This window comes from Staurois parvus, unplaced genomic scaffold (assembly GCF_062004578.1).
Source record: "Staurois parvus isolate SC_StPar_1 unplaced genomic scaffold, SC_StPar_1.0 ptg000086l, whole genome shotgun sequence".
Lineage (NCBI taxonomy): Eukaryota > Metazoa > Chordata > Amphibia > Anura > Ranidae > Staurois > Staurois parvus.
The window spans coordinates 13,626,845-13,648,478 of NW_028317882.1; the positions used below are offsets into that span (position 1 = coordinate 13,626,845).

General features: G+C 40.2%; 1 protein-coding gene across 3 annotated transcripts in view; it reads left to right on the plus strand.

The window, feature by feature from the left end:
* The window catches only part of EFNA2 (ephrin A2), a 405,842-nt gene that overhangs the window by 295,911 nt on the left and 88,297 nt on the right, over positions 1-21,634 (plus strand). For all 3 annotated transcript variants that reach the window (XM_089670092.1, XM_089670091.1, XM_089670094.1), the window contains one exon: positions 10,539-10,831. In XM_089670092.1, coding sequence (XP_089526218.1) covers positions 10,539-10,831 — 293 coding nt within the window. The remainder of the gene's footprint in view (positions 1-10,538; positions 10,832-21,634) is intronic.

Consider the following 21,634-nt stretch of genomic DNA (forward strand, 5'->3'; position numbering starts at 1 on the left):
TGTGGCCCCTTGACTCAGGTGTCATTCACATATCTAAACCAATGGCACGGAGGCTTTTCCCTGTAATGTGTTGTTCAAGGAATACATAGTCTCTATCAGAGAGAGACATGGGGAATCAATAGATGAGTAATTGCCTCTAAACACATATAGTAAGTGGAGCTGATAAAAGCACAGTAGGTAATTAATTTTGGCAGTGGAAGTTACCATTGTACCATGGTGAGATGTAAACACAAAAAGAGAGAATACAAAAACTAACACATAAATAACTGAAGAACCCAGCTCACCCTTCCTATTCTACTTAATATAGCTTGGCCCTTGTGAGCAATTGGCTTCACTATAGATACGCAGTAGTGGTAGTTAATGGTTTGAAAAGGGAATGTGATCTGCAGGCAACAGGATTGAGAGGGGTATAATTTCTAGCAGTCAGACCCAGCTCATACACTGAAACCTGATTAACATTAATCTGCAAACCATTCTTAAATTTTAACCTTGGAAAACAAGTATGACATTTGTCACTAATGTGTCTTTTAAATTGTGATTAGAGCAATGCAAGATATATTCTTATAAAGAGCATGGCACCTGTGTATTGTAATGCAATGGAGTAGGCATGTCAACTATTTGTAAATGTGATAGCAGTCCATACAAATGCAGGAACTTGTAGGTTGTCTGTGAATTCAATGAAAAAAGTCCATAAGCAAAGTATTAATTTTTCATGGAACAGCTGGTTTGTGCAATTATCACACATTACTATAAATCAGAAAATCATTACTAGAAATCAGACAATGCTGTCATTGGTACAGGTCAATTGTTTTATCTTATGCTATGTATACTTTTTGGGCCAGTTTGTCTTATTGAAAAATGAAAAAAATCTGGGATGTGAATACACTAGGAAGCTGCATATACTGTGTAATATTGAATAGGTGTAGTTGTATAGAGCTATAGATGTTCCTGTTTTTTTGCCATTTTCGAAAGTAACTTGAAGCCATTGTCAATGTGTACCCCCCACCTTACTACTAAGGTAACACAGGATAGGGTATATGTATAAAGTGGTGAATGTGACAGCCACCAAATGTTCACTGCAGGTCAATCTTCCTGGTGTTTGTGTTTAAATTACAGGAAAGGGTTAATGGCCTGTAAATGTCACATTCACTGCTTTATAAATACACCATTTTGGATTTCTAAGAGCTAGTGTAGGCAAACTGCTAAATGCACAGTTGAAACACATGTACTGTATCAGGGGCAGATTGACCATTTGGAAATGTGGGCACTGCCCGAGGGCACGGAGTCAGTATGGGGCCCCATGAGATGCCCCTGGCACCTTTTTCATATGCTTTTTTTTTTTTCTTTGTTTTTCCTTTTTTGAGTTTGGGTAAGGACACAGGGGCCCCATGATCCCCTATTGCCTAGGGCCCCCATGAGTTGTAAGTCTGCCCCTGTACTGTATGTAAACTGCCTTACCTGTTAAAAAAAATCTATATATCTGTTTTCTAAAGCAGACAACCCTGACAGAGACTTTATGAAGTCCTTAACAATTACTTTTCTCCACTGCAGTTAAGGCAATACAGCATGGTCAAGACTGTGGTCGGAGATTGAAAAAAAAAAGCTCATTGATGAGATTATCCCTGTACTCTGTTCTCCAATCATGAAACTCAAGTTGTTATGTTCCCAGAACTGTGCAATACAATAACTTGCGCTTAGTTTACAGTGCTGCCCATTTTCCTCCCAATCTGAATGCTGAACTATAGGAAAGAACAGGAGGCTAATACAAAGGCTGATTAAGGTTCTATTTAAAAAAAAAAAAAAAATTTTTCAATTCTTTATTTAATTCACATTTCATTTTATGGATAAAATTGGATTAACTGCCTAAGCTTACACTGTAAGTCCACAGCACGTCAGTCATGTCATGTAAGCCCACTTGCTCTATGTATCAGAAAAGAGTCTGACTTCTTGTGTCCTGGGTAAAAATATAGATAACATCTAGAAAAATAAACAGATTTTTTTTGTGAAGAGAACATGAATTAGAGGGCAAACTGAGAATTATACTTTAGTTTTGACAGGCTCTCTTTATGACACATTCCTTTGATACATTGGAGGGTTTTATGGAAGTAAAGGGGAAGAAATGTAATAAATGTACACCTGTGTTTGATTAATGCCTACTACCTAACTACATGAATAAAATGTAATCAACTAGGAACCTATATGCTCTATGAAATATCTTCATGTCTGCCTTGGGAGTCTAGAAAACCCTGACTTTAGGATCTTCTAGGATATTTGACTTACCAGTAAAATATAATCACTGAATACAAAACCAAAGCTCTGCTGGAGATGCTATCCAAGGCTGGAAACTGGTGTTCGTGGCTGGTAGATGGAGTCCCTCAATACTATGAATATAGATAGATATAAGCCAGCAACTTGGTGGACTCAAACGTTTAGAATCTTTATTGGCTACACAAGTAAAATAAATTTAACGCATTTCAGCTGCTTTGGCCTTACGCATAGCAACTTATAGCTATGAGTAAGGCCACAGCAGTTAAAACACGTTAGCATTGTTTTGCTGGATGTACTTGTGTAGCCAATAAAGATTTACAATATTTGAGTCCACTGAGTTGCCGGTTTATATCTTTATATCTATCTTCCAGTAAAATATATTATTTTGGAATAGAGCAAAAATACAGAACCATAAGTTATATGCAGCTACCTTCAGGTGATTGGCCAAAAAAGGAAAGCTCCAGGGACATCCCCTATATAACCCCTCCCACTCCCAGCTAGCCTGAGTTTTGTAGCAAGAAATAGGGAGTTTATGTGTGCAGAACCCTGCAAAAATGCCTTAACTAAGGACTGAGGGACCAATGGTCTCTGAAACTGATCGGCCAAGGTCAAGATTTGACACTTACTGGTACTCAAAGCCAGATGCTGATCTAGACAAGGTTGGAGAAAGGACAAGATATGTTCCATGGTCCCATAATAGTCCATGGTGAATATGGACAGAGAGAAGGCTCAACATGGAGATCTGTTGAAGTGTATACGCCAAGCCACTGATAGCTTGATATAAAGGTCACAAGACCTGAACCTACCACGGCAGATGTCTTTGCACTGCTGGCAGGATGAAAGGCATAAAATCCCATCCTAGCTTCACCCTCTAGGATAGAGCATACCCCCATATGGGTATTCAGGAACAGGACTCCACAGGCCACTGTCCTGGACCTGTATAGCATCCTGCAGCTAACTCAACCTGATGCACCAAGGTGTGCACCCATGCAGGATCTAGTGCTTGAAGCAACATTACAGACCAGCCTGGCTTCTCATCCAAGGTGGGTCTGGGTACAGTCCCCCAAACCTCAGCCCAGGAGTCAACTGAATCAGAAGCTGCAAGAGATTCCACGTAGGAAAGAGGTAAGGTTCTCTCAATAAAGAGGTCTATCATTTAACTTCGCTAGAAAAAAGTCTGGCTGGGAATGGGACGGGTGATATAAGGGATGTCAGTGCAGTTTTCTTTTTTGCCATAGTCCAATCACCTGAAGGTAGCTGCATATAACCCATGGTTACCCTAAAGATCCTGTGTCCTCTACTGTATGACTAAAAAATGTTAATTATGACTTCTCCTGGGTTTTTGAGTACTAATGTTACCTTCTCTATTTGTAAAATTAGTACTCATGTTATGGAAAACTTAAAATTCTGATAGGGTTTAACTGGATTTATCTGATTTCCATCAAAGACAAAAATGTTAGTTTTAAAAAGAATGCTTCACATCACCCCAGAGAGCAGATGGGATTGTATTAAGCTTTTACGTTTACAAGACAATATCACACTGGTATACATTTGCAAAGATATTATAAATGTATGATTAATCGGGTCCTATTTTTACCTAGTGCACCTGTTTTGCACCTGACTGTGAATACACAAACACATTCAGTGAGTATATCTGAGAATGCTGTCAATGTTTCCTCATATAGCTGAAGCTGTTTTCATAAGCAAACTGTCTTGGAACAAGTAACAAAGATTTATAGACATTTCCTACGTAAACTTGCAAATGAGCAGCAGCTTGCTCTATTTGTACTTGTATGTTAGATAACATGATTGAAGGAATGCTGCACCTTTTTTTTCCATTCTTGATTTACTTATCTTAATGCACAATCTGCATTTCCTGGCAGTTGTAGATCTCATGAATAAACGTATACAGCTTTATGACCAGTTTATAAACTGCATGCCAAGCTATCTGACCTGGTGAATGACATATGTGAATTTTATGTAGTATGACATATTGCACATGGGTAGGCCTGTTTCTACAAGCAATGTTAACATTTGAAAGGATGCCTAAATCAAAGCATTTCTGTAGAATTAGAGCCATGTGACCTGACAATTAATATGTTTCCCATATGCCTCTAGTGTGTGCTGCCTGAGGTGAGATTTAATCCCTACTTATTGATGTAGGAACGTATGTATGAATGTGACACAATTGACTAAGTGTTTCTTAACTCCATTACCCATTGCAGGAATCCCACAGTTTCATAATCCCATGCCAGGCACTTTCATTTGACAATGCAGAGTAGTTATCTAAAGGTTTCTGCAGATTCTTGTATGGAGAAATTCTGACAGCCATAAGGCTAAAGTTTATTCCATGGGATTTTAACAACTACTGTACTAATAGCACAGCTGCATACATTTAAAATCATTTGCAGGAACTCTTTTTTTTTTAAAGATATGTTTATTGAGCTTTTAACAATGCATAAAACACACCCCAAAAGGTGGTAAACAGAAGGAAGGGAGAGAAAAAAAAAACCTCTTCTCAAACAAAGCCTCAGTCAGCCATCATACAATATAGCATACAGCATACAGAGTAGTCAATATGATAGGTGTGGTGCTTTCAAAAACAGCCAAAATGCCAGAAAGTGTTCCGGTGAGGACATTAAACAGTTACGGTCCAGGATTTATAGAGGCAGCTGTGTGAGGACTGTCTATCCAACAGCTCCAAACATCTTCAAAGAGCATAGGGGCTCATAAGTTAACCTATACAGAGGGTGGTTACTAATGACCATAGCCTTCCAAACTTCCAAAGACAAGGGATGAGCACCTTTCCATGACATAAGTATAATTTTCTGTGCATAGAAATAGTAGCCGTAACAGCCTTTTATTATACTTAGGAAGAGGTAAATCTACAAAAATGCCCAGAAGGCAATTCTTAGGGTGTAAAATATTGGGCAGTCCCAAATCAGAGGAAAAAAAAGTATTAACCTCCAACCTGAAAGCAGTGACAATGGGGCAGTTCCATAGGCAGTGAAGGAAATCCGCTCCACAGCCCCAGAAACAAGTTGGTGAGGAACACGGGCCCAGTCTGTGTAGTCTGGCAGGAGTATATTAACTATAGTGAAAGAGTTTAACCTGAATAATGCAGTTCTAGGAGGTGATAACTGCCTTAGTATAATAAAGTTCAAATTCAGATCGATCTGACTCTGGCTGGGTGAGCCTTCGCACATAGTGCCAAGTAGTAGTCAGAGATCATTCTTTTTGAGCCTGAGGATTGAAGAAGCTTTCTAAGGGAGATACACAGGCGGGATTGGTCAAGGAGTCAAATTGTTTCCAGATAGCATGCCTGAGTTGGGTATCTGGAAAATGGAAGTCTGCTTACAATTGAGAGAAAAATTTAAGTGTTTAACCTGCATAGAGTTGGTGCAGATATTTATGCCCGGGCCAACGTTGAGGATCTGGGATAGAAAAAACCTCTGAAAGAGCAGGAATATGCCAGAGCGGTGTATTTGGGGAAGTATGCCAAGTAGATTCATGGATTAGTTTTTGGATTTTGGATAAAAGTGTAACAGAGGTTGCAAGAATCGTACCCTCGGGTAATTTGCAGGAACTCTACTGCAATACCATAGTTGCCAACATTTTAAACATTTTTCCAGGGAGACCTTTTATGTTGTGTGCCTAGCAAGCCATTGTGGGCAGAGAATGTAATTTAATTAGGGATTTAAAATGGGTGTGGTTCTAGAGCAAGAATATCAATAGACTACTAAACAATTTCATTTTAAAATACTGTATACACTGAAAGATTTATAATAAAAGGAAAGAAACCAAATTAAGAAGGCATGTTCATTAGCAAAACATTGTGTATTTGTTTAGCTAGCTACAGCAAGTAAGCTTGCCATACATGACTCCTGATGTTTCAACTGAAATTTGGTATTTACACTGATCACCAAAGTAAGGAGGGACCTTACAATGACCACTGAGGTATGGGGGAATTTACACTGACCATCAATGTATGGGGGGAATTTATACCGACTGCCAGTGTAAGGAGGGATCGTAACACTGACCAGAAATGTAAGGGGGAATTTACACTGTCCACCAGTGTAAGGAGGGACCCTACGCCAATTACCAACACAACCGGGGATTATACACCAACTTACAACGTGACGGGGGATTTCTACACTGATCGACAGTATAACAAGGAATTTCTACGCTGATCATCAATATAAGGTTGGATTTTTACCTTGACCACCAAAGTAATAGAACTATTTACACTGACCACCAATGTAACAGGGGATTCTACACTGACCATCAACATAATGAGGGATTTACAATGACTAGCAATGTAAGTAGGGAATTTACCCTAACCATCTATGTAATGAAGAATTTTACACAGACTACCACTGTAAGAGGGTTTTTTGCACAGACCACCAATGTAAGGGAAGGTTTGCACTAACCACTAATATAACTGAGACATTTACACTGGTTCAGGAATGTAAGGCCTAATTTACACTAGTCATGGTCAGGGATGGTAATCCTTATCCACCCCCTCTCAGTCCACCTTTGCATCTTGAATCCCCCTTGCTCACCCCAAACCCCACCCCTCTCTGTTTACTTTCACATGCCCCCCTTTGCTCACCTTTGCACCCCAATCCCCCCATGCTGACCCTTGCACACCTCTTCTTTGCACTCCAGGATGTGCATATGAATGATATGCTATTTACATGCTGCAATATATATATTATAGATTACAATATTTAAGAATTTCTCTAAATGTAATTATGAATGGGCTGTGCATGCTGTAGTAAGGCTCAGCACACATTTCGAGACCCAGCCTTCAAGGAACAAATTAATAAATATCAGGACTTTCCCGGCAAATCAGGGACTAATTTGGCAAGTATGCAATATTTTTTGGGGGTGGGGGGATTTGGTTAAAGCTGCTTTTCACTTAATAATGCAGCAAGAAAGGGTATTTTTTGTACAGGTGGTCAGTATTAATAATTTTCCATTGATAAAGATTTCCACAAACAAAAACTAAAACCAAGGGCAATAGTGTGCATACAATCATATAGCACAGGAAAGTCTGATCGACACTCAAGTATTTCTAAAGACTAAGGCTAATCTGATTTTCACTGTGAAAATTTATATAGTGCAATTTGGATGTGGTTTGCATATTCTATGGGACAAAAATTGCACCGGAGTCTCACCAAAGTATTACAGGACCCTTTTCCAAAAGTGTGCCATGCTAAGTTGCATTGATGTGAACGGCACCATTGACAATAACATGAGTTCCATTGTCAAGTGATTCTGTGCAACCCAAGTCATATCTGAAATGGCAACAGTGTTAATGGAGCTTTAATGTGGTATTTCATTGCACAGGTGCAAAGTGGGACCTTAATCAGGCACACCTACCAGGAAACCCTCCTTTAGGGTCATTTCCATTTTCATGCTCTTAAGTATGCGTGCATTTTACTTACGGTTTAATGCTAGATTATATGTTGGGTCACTAAATGAGTATGAAACTCTTGAGAACCAGGCTATACGTTCCAGGCTATATATTGCTAAACCACATTCCACAAAATGTTTAGTAGCAAAAATTACAATGTCATTGACCTTTCCTTAGTGGAAATGGGACAGTTATTATTATCCGCAGCTGTGGGGAGCTGATTGGTGCATTGTAACCTTCAGGGGGTATGTCTTGATGTAAAAAACCCCTGTCTTACACCCAATGGGCTTTCTCATTGAAACCTGGAAAATCTGAGGATCTTAAAAATCCCATGGGAATGAATTCCTGTACAGTGTCCAGGGTCTTTTCTTGTGGTGAGGTCCAGTGAAGTCACCAGCACCTACTGGAAGCATCTGAATGCTGGAGTGTAAGGTAAGTATCTTTTGTCAATGTTTTATTACTTAAAATGCTCAGTGAATAAAGATCGCACAGTGAATGCATTAAAGTATACGTGTGCATGTTGTCTCAAGCACAGTTTTCCTTTAAAGTGGTTGTAAAGGCTTAAAGTGTAAGTAAAGGAAAAACTTTTTTTGAGTTTTGGATAGAGTGGAGAGCTATTAGAACACCTAAGTAAGGTTTTTATTGCTATCTCTGCCCCCATTAAGGAGATTCACCCTCTCCATGTGTCCTGTTTAACATTATCATTAACCACGTTCAGTTCAGACACTTTTACCCCCTTCCTGACCAGGGCAATTTTCGGCTTTCAGCGCTATCACACTTTGAATGACAGTTGCGCGGTCATGCAACACTGTACCCATATGAATTTTTTTACCATTTTTTTGAGACATATTTTGGTGGTATTTATTCACTGCTGGGATTTTAATTTTTTTTTGCTATGTAAATGAAAATGTCCAAACATTTTGAAAAAAAGTGTTTTTCTTATAAAAGTTTGCAAATAAATAATATTTCATCATAAATCTTGGCCAAAATTTATTCTGTTATCTTTTTAGTAAAAAAAATAAATAAGCCAAATTAGTTTAAAACCAAAAATTATAATTTTTAAACATTGTTCTTTACATTTTTATTTTTTTTTTAATATTATTATTTATTTTATAATTTTTCTTTTACATACTGTCACCCTAGCAGTACAGTGTCACCATGGTGACACTGTACTACTTTTGGGAGGTGATGAAGATTTTTATTATATTTTTTACACCCATATAGGATGTAAAAGCAATCATTTCTCTTTCTCTCTGTCTGCATTCTTGCAGCCATTGAGAACTACTGAGTGAGCTGTGATTGGTCACAGCTTGTCACATGGTACAAGGCTGTTGTGAATAGCCTTGTACCATGTGACCTCTGTGATCATTCACAGATTTCACACGTAGTAAGCAATGATGTCAGAAGTGACATCTTGCTTACTACTTTGCATGTGACCACTGATTGGCCAATCCGTCCGACGATCAGTGTTTCACTGTGTCCGGAGGACACAGCGGGCACCGGATCGTGGTGCGCATGCTCCCAGGGAGCTCGCACAAGCAGGGTGCGGGGAGGCCGTTTATAAATGGCCACCCAACCCTGCAGTGCCACCGTCCGGCCGTTTATATACAACGGCCATTCGGGAAGTGGTGAAATGTGACAGTAAAATAAAAGCTAATTTTGGGTTGTCCTCAAAAAAGTAATAGAAGGGAAATTTTCCAATGGGGACACTAATTCTGGTGACCTGGGGGTCTCCAAGGAATTCCCTTAATTCACAGGGATTTTCTCTTGCTTCCTGTTTTGGCTGTGGGATAGGAAGTGAAGGTAAATATCCCCAATGAGAGACATATAGCAAAAAAACTGACTGGGGTTATAACCCTCTCCCACTCTATCCAAAAAGAAAAAAAAATTCCCTTTAATTCTACTTTAAGATTTTTTTTTTACCATAATGCTTTTTCTGCATTAAGGTAAAAACCATCTATGTTCAGCTCCCCCCCAACCCCCTAAATAGTTACCTGAGCCCTATCTCGATCTGTGCTGCAGAGCAGTAACGCTGCTCTCTCTCTCTCTCTCTCTCTCTCTCTCTCTCTCTGCTCTCTGTCTTTCTCTCCTCACTGGACATGGAGGCAGCAGTGGAAGCCCTTGGCTCCTGCTGCTGTCAATCAAGTCCAGAGAGAAGGGGGCAAGATTGAGCTGTACTATGTATGTTAATAGACACACACAGTCCGGCTCCAGATTGAGCCCACATGTGTGTCACTATTGGAAGTGGCTCTCTATGATGGCACACGGAGAGGAGGATGAGCCAAGAATGCCGTTGGTGGACCCAAGAAGAAGAGGATTGGGGCCACTCTGTACAAAACATTTGCACAGAGCAGGTAAGTATGACAGTTTTATTATTAAAAAAAATACATTACAATCACTTCCAATTTCCATTTTACCATAAAGTTGTTTGCCTTATATGATAAATGATCCTACTACTATATTTCAGTTTTAAAATGAAATATTTTGCATTAATTGTGAGACCGTCTGAATATTTTACAGTGTGTATTACTGCCAGAAAGGAATTTGTACAAAGAGGCATAATCCTTGAGTCAATGATACAAAATTGAATCCAGATTATTTTTTAATCTAATCAATGATCTATTCATAGCAAGTGTTTATTTCCTTTGTTCCTTTTCATTCAGCTGTATTCTTCTTTGTTCTAAAATGCATACGCTTCCATTACTATAAAGCGAATTGGATCTTTTCCAACAGAAAAGATGTTTTTTTAATCCGTTAGCTTTTGTCTGACCATGAAAATCCTGTCAACAGAGAAATTACTGCAACGGAGAGATGAAACTGAATATCTGACTTTTCTCATTCTTTTTCTTAGGTTCCATCATGGTGACTACACTGTGGATGTGAGCATCAATGATTACCTGGATATTTACTGCCCCCATTATGAAATTCCCCTCCCAGCAGACAGGATGGAGCGTTACATACTCTATATGGTAAATTATGATGGCCATGCCTCCTGTGACCATCGGCAGAAGGGGTTCAAACGATGGGAATGCAATCGTCCAGATTCCCCTAATGGACCACTGAAGTTTTCTGAAAAATTCCAGCTGTTTACGCCATTCTCTCTGGGGTTTGAGTTTCGTCCTGGACATGAATATTATTATATTTGTAAGTATCAATGGAACAAATAAGCAGGCCTGCATGTTTATAAGCTCTGTCCACCATTCATTTTATTATATACAATTACTTTTTACATATCAGCCCCTTCAGTGGGAAAAATAAAAGAAACATGTTGAAATGTGTTGCTCAAAGATCATATAAAAAATGTGATGATCAAAGACCATATAAAATAACTTATGTTACCTGGTGAGTCTAAATAACAAAAAAATAACAGTGCAGAGCTTAACCTCTATATATTAATAATTATAGATCGCAATCATAATAATCTAAAACATATAGTGCAAATACACCATGTACGGGTGAACAATAATTATGATTAGTGCCAGTAATCTGTGTATCCCAAGGACATCCTTGGGATACACAGATCCTTCTACTGGGTGTTTATTTTGCATCAAGTGGGCTTTCTTATACTGTACATCAAGATGGAGCACAGATTGTTGTGTGTATGGTGGATTGAAAATTAGATATTTTCATGATACACAGAATTTCTTATTGGGACTTTTACATTTTGCTATGTGTTGGAGCGTTCACTAATTAGTAAATAGAGTCCACCTGTGTATAATTTAATCTCAGTATAAATACAGCTGTTCTGTGAAGCCCTCAGGTTTGTTAGAGAACATTAGTGAACAAACAACATCATGAAGGCCAAGGAACACACCAGACAGGTCAGGGATAAAGATGTGGAAAAGTATAAAGCAGGGTTAGGCTATAAAAAAAATATCCCAAGCTTTGAACATCTTACAGAGCACTGTTCAGTCCATCATCTAAAAATAGAAAGAGTATGGCACAACTGCAAACCTACCAAGAAATGGCCATCCACCTAAACTGACAGGACAAGCAAGAAGATCATTAATCAGAGAAGCAGCCAAGAGGCCCATGGTAACTCTGGAGGAGCTGCAGAGATCCACAGCTCAGGTGGGAGAATCTATCCACAGGACTATTAGTCGTGCACTCCACAAATCTGATCTTTATGGAAGAGTGGCAAGAAGAAAGCAATTGTTGAAAGAAAGCCATAAGAAGTCCCATTTGAAGTTTGCGAGAAGCCATGTGGGGGACACAGTAAAACACGTGAAAGAAGGTGCTCTGGTCAGATAAGACCAAAACTGAATGCCTAAAAGCAAAAGGCTATGTGTGGCGGAAAACTAACACTGCACATCACCCTGAACACACCATCCCCACCATGAAACATGGTGGTGACAGCATCATGTTGTGGGGATGTTTTTCTTCAGCAGGGACTGGGAAGCTAGTAAGAGTTGATGGGAAGATGGATGGAGTCAAATACAGGGCAGTCTTAGAAGAAAACCTGTTAGGGTCTGCAAAAGATTTGAGACTGGGGCGGAAGTTCACCTTCCAGCAGGACAACGGCCCTAAACATACAACCAGAGCTACAATGGAATGGTTTGGATCAAAGCATATTCATGTGTTAGAATGGCCAAAGTCCAGACCTAAATCCAATTGAGAATCTGTGGCAAGACTTGAACATTGCTGTTCAGATGCCCTCCATCCAATCTGATAGACCTTGAGCTATTTTGCAAAGAAGAATGGGTTAACAATGTCACTCTCTAGAGTGAAAGCTGGTAGAGACATCCCCAAATAGACTTGCAGCTGTAATTGCAGTGAAAGGTGGTTCTACAAAGTATTGACTCAGGGGAGCTGAATACAAATGCACACCACACTTTTCACATATTTATTTGTAAAAAATGTGAAAACCATTTATCACTTTTCTTCCACTTCACAATTATGTGCCACTTTGTGTTGGTCTATCAAATAAAATCCCAACAAAATACACTTACGTTTTTGGTTGTAACATGACAAAATTTCAAGGGTTATGAATGTTTTTTTCAAGGCACTGTATTTAATCACCACTGGGGTATTTATTTTTTGCTAAACAATCGAAAAACGACATTTTGAAATAAAAAAAAGCTTTTTCTTAAAATCTCTATTATAAAATTTTACAAGCAGGTCATTTTTATCCTTCACTGATGTGTGCTGATGACGCTGCACTGATGGGCACTGATAGGCAGCACTGATGAGGCAGCACTGATGTGCACTGATAGGCTGCACTGATGAGGCGGCGCTGATGGGCATTGATGAGGAGGCACTGATGAGGCTGCACTGATATGCGGCACTGATAGGTGGCAATGATGGGCACTAATAGGCAGCACTGATGGGCACTAATAGGCAGCACTGATGGGTACAGATTGGCAGCACTGCTGGCCACTGATTAGCAGCACTGCTGGACACTGATTGGCAGCACTGCTGGACACTGATTGGCAGCACTGCTGGACACTGATTGGCAATGATAGGCAGCACTGATGGGCACTGCTGGGGTTGCACAGATAATCAGGGCACATGACGTGATCAGCTGTATCCAAAGGACACAAAGAGCGCTGCGTGCATGCTGCAGTGGGCGCGCGGGGGGATCGGTTCAGGGAGGATGTCATATGGCCCCCTCCCAGAACTGGATGACCGCACTGTAGCTGTCATTTGGATATAGCGTGGTCAGCAAATGGTTAAATAAAGTGTTGACTTTAGGTATACTTTAACCACTTGCCCTTCAGAGGATTTACCCCCCTTCCTGACAAGGCTTTTTTTGCAATACGGCGCTGCATTACTTTTACTTACAATTGCGCGGTCGTGCAATGCTGTACATAAACTAAATTTATGTCCTTTTTCCCCCCCAGAAATAGAGCTTTCTTTCCGTGGTATTTTTTTAAACAACTGCAGATTTCTACCTTTTTCTGTCCTAAAGAAATAGCTGTTTGTTTCACCAAATCCTTTGCAGACTGATACCTGTTCGGCAGGATATGTGTTTATTATAATCACCTAGTGCACTTTCTGTGTTTTAATAAGGAAAGCTGCAGTGTTTGCATCTCGTTAGAAGTAGTTGACCCTTTAGGAGTATCTCACCAAAAGTAAAATTCCTATTGCAGGGTTGGCTAAAATTTGACTTGTGTCTTAGTGCAGACTTCTGAGAAAATCAATGAGTCAATTGCACAAGCAGGAAATTAAGGTACACCATTGTGCCCCCCAAGTTGACATATTGCATTGACTTTTTTACAGCTTTGAAAAATTACAGAGCCTGCAGATTGAATTGGAAGTGTAATTTTTAATAACATCAAAATGCAAAATGGCTTGTGTAGCAATTGTATATATGGAAGTTTGCTTTTTGTCTGTTTTGCAGTGCTTTTCACAGTTCATTTTGCGTTCTCCTACATGCATTTTTGCCATGATTTTGCCGCGGTTTGCTTTTGTTCAGCTTTTTTTTTTTTGCTGGGCAAAATAAAAATGCAAAATGCAACAACATTGTGGCAAAAACGCACTACCATGCATTTCAGCAGATTCTCCATTGCACTCTATTGTAGCAAAAACGCTGCTTTTTGCTTTTAAAAAAGTCTCTGACCCTTTCCAAAACCGCGGCAGCTCAAAAAAGCATAGATGTGAACATGTTCCATAGCAAACCATGTTAAATGGACTGTAGTGCGTTTCTGCAAAAAGCACTAAAAACGTATTGGTGTGAACGGAGCCTAAAGTATTTGTGCAGCTGCCAGCAGTCTTATGTGCTTTTACTGTGAGGGTAATAGCTACAGCCTAAAACTTTAGTTCTACTTAAGCTCCGGTTCACACTGATGCAGTGCAGGATTCACAGCGATTCCTGTGGGTTTCCCACACCTCATCATAATCGCATTACATTCATGCGAACCACTGCAGGTGTCAATGATAAGTTAATGACACTCCAAAACCAGTTTGCAAAATACAGTGCGATTGGCTGAATTAGATTGCATGGGTGTGAACACCCATGTGATCCGATTCCAGTGTGGCAAAAAAAGGTCCATGCACCTTTTCGTGCGGGTGTGGTGCGATTTGAGCCATACAAAATGAATGGGCTCAAGTTGCATGGCAAAAAATCGTATGTGATTTGAGCAGGAGTGGTGTGATTCCTGTCTGAATCACATGCAGTTTCCTGCACTGCATCAGTGGGAACCAACACTTAACAGAAATGGTATATTTACCAGTTTTTAAATTTATTGTTGTCCCTCCTCCAGACATTGCACAGAATTATTGAATCCATAAGAATGTGTTATACATTTAAAACAGACAAAAATTATTGCCTCTCCTTCCACGTACCCATTGTAGGCAGTTTAAAGGGATTTACATTTTTCTAATTAAATTCAGAAGACTTCCCCTCCTATATGAGATGTCATGACCACCCACTAGTAAACTCAAGTATTGTATCATATTCTATTAATATCAGTCTTAAAGCTTTTCAGGTATTGTAGGAAAATTCATACACTTTCTCCTAATGTAACATAAGAAGGTGTAACGTTTTCCCCCATTGTCAATGTAGCATCCCCCTAGTTAGGTGCTAGGATTTGTATAGTTAGGATAAGTGTAGCTGTATTTCTCTGCTTAACAAACTATTAGGAAAATCTAATTGGGCTCTTTGCGTAACAGAGTGCTGTGATGGATTAGTCTTCCTGCCTTTTGAAAGCAACTAGAGCCTTCCAGAATCTAGGAGGAAACTAGGCAAATGAGCAGCATGAATATGGATACAGTCCTGGCCAATTGCAAGGGAGTGGCCCCATTGTATGCTGGGAGTGGTATTTATGTTCTGTGAGCACAGAGGTTCAGCATCTTTCCCTGGAGAGGATTACACCAAGCCAGGCTGGAAGCAGGCTTCCTCACCTGGCGCTTGCTGCCATGCAGGCCTCGGGTGGGTGATCTGAGGGCCTGAAGTTAGAGAGAGTGACCCTGGGTCTAAAGTAAGCTGACTGACGGGAGCTGTATGCCAAAGGTCTGTCTGGTATCACTGGAGAGAGTCGCTTGGAAGATTGGAGGGAGGCTGCCATTCTGTCCTTGGACATGTGAGTACAGAAACTGAGAGATTTTGGGGGCTCTGTGTACTTTGCTACCCTTTTGGTGCTTGATAGTCAGCGTGGGTCTGAGAAAAGGAAACACTGGCTGGTGTTCTGAAGAGCTTATCTAACTGTTGCCCTGCAAAGGAATTTGCTCAGTTCTATTACTTCTGGACTGCCACAGTCTGCTGTAACAGACCTGTAACTGAGGAGCTCAACCCTGCAACTACTGCTCCCACTAAAGGGACTTTGCTCACTCCTAAACTACTTGTTACTACAAAATAAAGAGATGTCTACTATCTGTTTTCAGCCACGACTTCAGCAGTGCTCAACTAATAGATCAGCTAGATGCTCTCAGTTGTGAATAGTTCTAATTTTGGAGTATCCTATGGAATTCCCCATGCCTATCCCCAGATCTACAATGAAACTCCAAAAACAAACATCCCCTAGACTGGTCATTGAAGACAATGAGCGAAAGAGTGTGTTTACTTGGCTGTGGAAAATACTTTGTTCCTGGCTGCAGGGCAAAGCAAGGGGGGATCTGAGCAAAAATACAAGTGGCTCCTCGGGGGAGGTAGCGCTACATCAACAAAACAAGTGATGGGTGGAGTTTTGCCTTGATAATGCATAGTGTTGATGGTGATGCAAGACTAATGTAATAATATGTTACACTAGCCTTTGGTACTGGAACAAGAGTCCTATTGTTACCTGCACAAAAACGCAGAGGATCAAATACGGTGTGTAAATTATTAAAAATATAGATATCTCTAAACAGAGAAAATCCTGGTAAGGTAATATATATACTTCAGCACAAATCCCATCTTCATGCAGGTTTTATCAAGGAAAAGTGAACATATTTCTTTTCATTCTCTGCCTATGCGTAGCTAAATGGATTAGCCATTTTCTCTATTCCACATCATAATGCTTAGGCATTGACAGAAGCAGAGTATATCAGCCATTTAGTTTGTTCACACAAGCCCTTCTGAATATTTTGCTTACTCTGTCATAGTATTCTGGTTATTTCAGCAGCACATCACAGATAAGTCATAAGTAATGAATCAAAAATGTCCCATATGTCTAAATAATGAGCAACGTAGTCAATCACTGCTTCAAAGTGATATTTCAAGTATAAGATAACTGTCTGTGGAGAATGCAGTATTTTAGGGTCAATAACTTAGGCCATTGTTTTGGGCTATTGCAGCTGTATCTTCTGTGCTCTTCTAGTTCTGCTGGAACTTGAATGAGATGTTAAAAGAACACTCTTAGCGAATAGAACATTTACAGTAATGTATACACAACAGATTAATTTTTAACAGAAGATGGAATTGAACATTTTCTGTGTTTGTAAGCAACATGTACAGTCAATGGAGAAGACCTACCAGAATATCAGAATCTGGTGCAGCTGTGCATGGTAGCCAATCAGTTCCTAACTTCAGCTTGTTCAATTAAGCTTTGACAATAAAACCTGGAAGCTGATTTGATACTATGCAGAGTTGCACCATATTTTACACTCTCCTTTAGTGAATACCCCCCATAATGTTTCAGAAAATTCTAGCGGGTGGCAGTTATTACAGATACATTACCAACCAGGCATGGTAAATTAGCAAGCTCTGTTCCACTTTAACTGTAATGATACATTACAATCAATTTCCACTTTTAGGGCTTAACGTTCTCCCTCCCAATCCCTACAAGCACTACTCATCCTCTCCGACTCGAGCACTGCTCTCTTTGTCTTTATACACTGCTGGCCACCAGTTCTTTTCCAGGTTAAAAGACACCTATTATTAAACCCTCTTCCTTTGGGCCCAGGGCATTATAAACACATCCCCTTGGGTATGCTATCATGTCAGCCTCTGCTCACCTTATAATGCTTTGATGTCATAACAAAAGCGGCATTCTCTGCCACACTGAGGACCTTCCTGCTGCCACCTCTTGACTAAAAGTGGAAGGACCTTGCATTGTCATGTGAACTTATGAAAAGTTATCTCAATAGAAGCTGTACACTTTATTTATAAATGCATTGATTGGCAGAAGAGCTTTTGATCCAAATCACATTTCAGTCTACCGAAACTTCAAAGGCTTGTTTTAAAAAAATAAACAATTCTGTCTGGGTTTGGGAACTTACAATATTATAGTCTTGTTGGTTTCAGGGAAGTTATACAGTTGCCAACAGGAAAAAATAATGTGTGGTATGCACATCAATACCACAACCAATAGCACTTAACTTCCATTTCTTTTACAAGATAAAACTATTAAGTAGAACACCAGGAGCCTTTTCTAATTCTTATACTCACACTAATGTCTGTATGCATAATGTAATTATGTTCTTGTGACTGGAACAGTGGTCATTGTAAATGGGTACTAGAAAGACTCAAAATCCTTCCTTATTATTATTTCTTACAGCTTCCTCCAAGAATCCCTTCTTTTTTCTTTATTTCCTGAACTAAAATGCAGGGGATGAATTGGGAATTGCTCCTATTTACTGTCCCCTTTTTCAGATTTCAGAAATAATTATAGTAATAATTTCTGGATAAAAGTGTCCCAAAACTTGTGATAGGGACTACTTCAGCCATTGCTGCTTATGTAATATGAGAAAAAGCCACTGAACTAAATATGCAAGAGTTATACAGTATATAACAAGCAAAAAATGCTAGATGGACATGGTCTGATGCACATTTCATCTTTAACAGTTTGCTATTGACAGTATACTGCTAAATAGTTGTATATTTATTATTGTATGATAATTACTAGGGTTTTTTTTCAGCTGGAACTTGGTGAAACTCAGTTCCACCACATCTGGCTCTGGCCGTCTGCTCCCCGCTCACCACTCTCAGTTGTAAACTTGTCCGGTTTCTGGGTTTACAAGTGACAACTTGACTCCCAATGGCTGCCACAGATCTGATCTCCTGAGTGCAGGATGGGTACAAGTGAGATGCAGGTTCCGTTTGGATGCTGATACCCCCACTGGATGATCTCCCTGCAAGTGGGAGAGGTAGAGCCACCTACAATGTGTGGGGAGGTACTAGACCTGGCTGGGTACTTCATCTTAATACAGCAACAAAAGTAAGACATGTGGAAGATGGGGGAGATTTTAAGGAGGGGGGATAGGTGCAGTGAAGGGGGGGGGGGGGGTTGCATGCAGAGGTCAGAGCTGAAGAAGGGTGAAAGTGAGATGAAGAAGGGTGAAAGTGAGATGTGGATGCAAAGGTGAGCAGCTGTGGAAGAAGGCTGAACTCTACACTCTGTGTGTAGCTTACCCCTGAAGTCTGCAGTATGTACATAGCACACCCCAAGCTCTGCACATAGCACACCCCTAAAAACTCTGCATTCTGTGTGTAACCCTCCTGAACTCTGCACATAATACACTCCTGGTATTTAATGCCCCTTTAAGACCCTCCCATTGTTAGTGAAGTTTGACCACACCCATTATTTTATGTGGTTTGGAGGATGTGTGTGTGTGTGAGGAAGGAAGATGGTTTTGGGGGGTCGTGGGATAGAGAAAAAAAAGCCCTTATAATTACTATACTCAAAGGTAAAACTGAGCTGCAAGCAGGTTCCTAAATACATAGTTTCAAATGTTATATGGGACTATATCTTGTTTACACTCATGCCAGGTAGCTAAGGACTTGGTTGAGCTACCTGGCAGGAGTGTTTGGATCACTAAACTAGCTTTACAGAATTAAAGTGGAATTCCAGTCAATAGCTAACTAAAGCGAAACCTTCACCCACCCTCATTCTAAAGCTATTCTATCTAACCCGGTAAAGAAAATATCAATATATTTGCCTATTCTAAAGCTGCTCCAGTCTGGTCCTAGACTGAGCTATCAAGTGGCGGCTTCTGTGTGCAGGAGAGGCAGTCCACAACAGATGCCCCAAAGTAAGTCTATGGGTGATGTAATCTCCCAGGCATTTCCCAGTCATTGTCGGCTTTCCCCTTCATACAGAAGCCGCTGCTGGAGACCAAAGCAACTTCAGAGTGGGTAAGTATAGGGATCTTTTCTTTACAGAGTTAGATGAATGTCCAGTGAAAGAAGCCTACTACTTTCAGCCTTAGAATGGAGATGGGAGTAGGTTTATCCATAGTTGTCTATTGATTGGAATTCCTCTTTAATTCTGTAAAGCTAGTTTAGTGATCCAAACACTCCTGCCAGGTAACTCAGCCAAGTCCTGAACCTCTACTGCAGCAATAATACGGTTTGATTATGAATACACAATAGCCTGTTGCTTAGAAAGGGAAGGAACAGCTGAACACTGGTGAATTCCTTCTCTCAGTTTGTTACCTACGGGTGCTTTCACATATGCGGACCTGTTTAGCAGATCCGCTTGCTAAGCGGGGGAACTCTCCGCTGATCCCCGCTGAGCAAGTAGATGACAGGTCTGTGGTTGCTCTGCTGCTGCAGAGCGGACACAGAGCAGCTCGCTCTTCTCAATGGGTGGTCGGATGAAAACGGACCGCCTGTCCCTTTCCATCCGACTTGATCCGATGAACGGAAGGGGAATTGGATCCCCATTCACCCTTTTTTTTGCGGGTCGGATTGGATTGGATGTCAGTGGGACACATGTCCGTTTAATCCTGCTGCTCCATAGGGGAGAATGGAGGTTCCAATGGGGTCCGCATGAAAAATGGGCAGGGGGACCTGATCGGAACGTCCATGTGAAAGAAGCCTACTACTTTCAGCATATGTGCATTGTGACAGCACCTGATTTGTACTTTGCACTGGCCCTCCCTCTTCCAGCCTAAGTACGCATGTACATAGGATTACAGTATGAACAGGAGCCAGGCGCTGTGTAGTTTTGTGATAAAAGTAAAACACCTTATATGGAGGTGTGCCTTTAATAATTCATATGGTAAAAAATAGATAACCAGCCTGTGGCTTTAAGAAGCCAGGTTCCAAGATGGATGGCCCGTCTGCTCAGAGGGAAGTAGTCTGGATAGACAGTTAGGACCTATCCTTGAGGCCTTGTTTTTTTCTGGTGGGCCTTGCTATGCAGTCTGTGGTTGCTACCATATCTGTCTATCACACCATGACTGGTCTTGTATATATCAGATATGTCAGTGTTCCATGGACTTTTTCAGCATCAGGCATCTGTTTCCCAGAATATACAAGGTTTCCACCTGGTTTCCTGTTCACACAACTGTTAAATTTTACCAGGTAGACTTTCAGGCGTCTTCTGATGTCATTATTTGGGCATAAGGTACTTTGGCCTATGCTCTGGGTTTTTCAAGCCCTATATTTGCACATTTCAGTCCATTAGAATTTATTGCTCTGTTTTCCACTGTCTAAGACTAAGATCCTCTGTCCTGTAATGTATGAATAAAAAATAGGATTTTTGACTTAACCTGTAAAATTATTTTCTTTGAGTACATTACAGAGCACAGTTCCCCTCTCTTTGTTCTTACGATTCACTTTGGATTACTTACTACTATATTAAGGTTTGCTAGGAGTGGTAGTGGTTATGCTGGAGCTGTACCTAGAACTTTTGTTTGCCAGTGTTCAATCACCTGAAAGGTAGCTGCATAACTCAATCATCTTGCGCTAAGACCCTGTGTCCTGTAATGTACTCCAAGAAAATAATTTTAAAGGTAATTAAAAAATCATGTTTTACTCTATATGAATAGCATTTAGAGCAACCTACAGGTTGAGGTCTGCAGAAGGGTTAACATTTTTTTTTTGGGAATATCCTGACTATCAGGTAAACCTGATAAACGTTCTCCAACAATGGCAAATGGACAGTGAAAATTTTTGACACAGAAAATTGTCATGTTGACAAATTGGCCCGGGTTCTTTGGGAACAGATATATTCATTAGATTGGAACTTAGAGTGACATTAAAGTTTGTTTTTGTTGTTTTTCAAATAATAAACATGTCTTTACTTGCCAGCTCTGCACAGTGATTTTGCACAGAGCAGCCCCAATCTTCTTCTTTTTTGGGTC